We start from the raw sequence: 2,040 nt of genomic DNA, 5'->3' as shown, positions 1-2,040 counted from the left end.
GATAATGATACAGTGAGTCTGTACTCAATGATAATAATACAGTGAGAGTTTGTACTCAATGATAATGATACAGTGAGTCTGTACTCAATGATAATGATACAGTGAGAGTCTGTACTCAATGATAATGATACAGTGAGAGTCTGTACTCAGTGATAATGATACAGTGAGAGTCTGTACTCAGTGATAATAATACAATGAGAGTCTGTACTCAATGATAATAATACAGTGAGAGTCTGTACTCAATGATAATAATACAATGAGAGTCTGTACTCAGTGATAATGATACAGTGAGAGTCTGTACTCAATGATAATGATACAGTGAGAGTCTGTACTCAATGATAATAATACAGTGAGAGTCTGTACTCAATGATAATAATACAGTGAGAGTCTGTACTCAGTGATAATGATACAGTGAGAGTCTGTACTCAATGATAATAATACAGTGAGAGTCTGTACTCAGGGATAATGATACAGTGAGAGTCTGTACTCAATGATAATGATACAGTGAGAGTCTGTACTCAGTGATAATGATACAGTGAGAGTCTGTACTCAATGATAATAATACAATGAGAGTCTGTACTCAGTGATAATAATACAGTGAGAGTCTGTACTCAATGATAATAATACAGTGAGAGTCTGTACTCAATGATAATAATACAGTGAGAGTCTGTACTCAATGATAATAATACAATGAGAGTCTGTACTCAATGATAATAATACAATGAGAGTCTGTACTCAATGATAATAATACAATGAGAGTCTGTACTCAATGATAATAATACAATGAGAGTCTGTACTCAATGATAATAATACAATGAGAGTCTGTACTCAATGATAATAATACAATGAGAGTCTGTACTCAATGATAATAATACAATGAGAGTCTGTACTCAATGATAATAATACAATGAGAGTCTGATAATGATACAGTGAGAGTCTGTACTCAGTGATAATGATAATAATACAGTGAGAGTCTGTACTCAGTGATAATGATACAGTGAGAGTCTGTACTCAGTGATGATAATTACCTTGTAGAGGTCGACAGGCATGAGAAGGAATATGAAGAGGTCCGACAGTGCCATGCTGGACAGGTACAGGTAGGTGGTGCTGCGCAGCTCTCTGAACAGCAACACCACCAGCATGGTGAGCAGGTTCCCCACCAGCCCCACGGCGAACAGCAGGGCGCACGCCGTCGTCACGGCGACCAGCAGCGGCAGCGCAAAGGGAGGGGGGGCCGGCGGGGACTCGGAGCGGAGCGAGCTCAGATTCCCGGGGACCCGGGGGGAGCAGCCCTCGGAGCAGACCAGCGAGCGGAGAAATTCCAGACTGGAGTTCCAGGACGAGGAGGAGGAGAGGGGGCTGGCCATCGCTAACCAGGGGGGCGGGGTTACAGGTAGAGCTAAAGCTGAGGTCGAGGTTGTGGTTAGTGTTGGGGTTAGAATTGGGATTGGGGTTGGGGTTAGTACACCACCATCTATATACGGGTTGGGGTTAGTGTTCGGGTTGGGGTTAGTTAACCCCACCCGGTTAGGGGGTTAGTGGTTGGGGTTAGAATTGGGATTGGGGTTGGGGTTAGTGTTGGGGTTAGAATTGGGGTTGGGGTTAGTGTTGGGGTTAGGGGGTGTTTGGTTCACACCCCTCGCCCACGCAACAACCACCCGGACCCACCCCCAACCCCAATCCTACCCCATCTTAAGCCACAATCCCAATCTTATCAAATCTTTTGGGTTTGGGTTTGGGGTTAGGTTTAGGTTTGGGGTTGGGTTCGGGGTTAGGTTTGGGTTTGGGGTTGGGGTTAGGGTTAGGGTTAGGTTTTGGGGTTGGGGGTTGGGGTTGGGTTAGGTGTTGGGGTTGGGGTTGGGGTTGGGGTTAGGGTTAGGGTTGGGGTTGGGGTTGGGTTTGGGGTTGGGTTTGGGGTTAGGGTTAGGTTCAGTTTAGGTTAGGTTAGGGTTAGGGTTAGGTTTAGGGGTGGGGTTGGGGTTGGGGTTGAGGGTTGGGGTTGGGTTGGGGTTGGGGTTGGGGTTAGTGTTGGGGTTGGGG

General features: G+C 45.7%; 1 protein-coding gene across 1 annotated transcript in view; it reads right to left on the bottom strand.

Annotated features, from left to right (window-relative positions):
• LOC121305648 (phospholipase D1-like) overlaps nt 1–1,367 on the bottom strand; it is a 12,282-nt gene extending 10,915 nt beyond the window's left edge. Inside the window, exon 1 of the mRNA XM_041237343.1 lies at nt 1,029–1,367. Coding sequence (XP_041093277.1) covers nt 1,029–1,367 — 339 coding nt within the window. The remainder of the gene's footprint in view (nt 1–1,028) is intronic.
• Between the last annotated feature and the right edge of the window lie 673 nt (nt 1,368–2,040).

Source organism: Polyodon spathula, chromosome 44, assembly GCF_017654505.1.
Source record: "Polyodon spathula isolate WHYD16114869_AA chromosome 44, ASM1765450v1, whole genome shotgun sequence".
Classification (NCBI taxonomy): Eukaryota; Metazoa; Chordata; class Actinopteri; order Acipenseriformes; family Polyodontidae; genus Polyodon; species Polyodon spathula.
The sequence above is the reverse complement of the archived record's forward strand: the minus strand, read 5'-3'. Positions and strand labels throughout refer to the sequence as shown.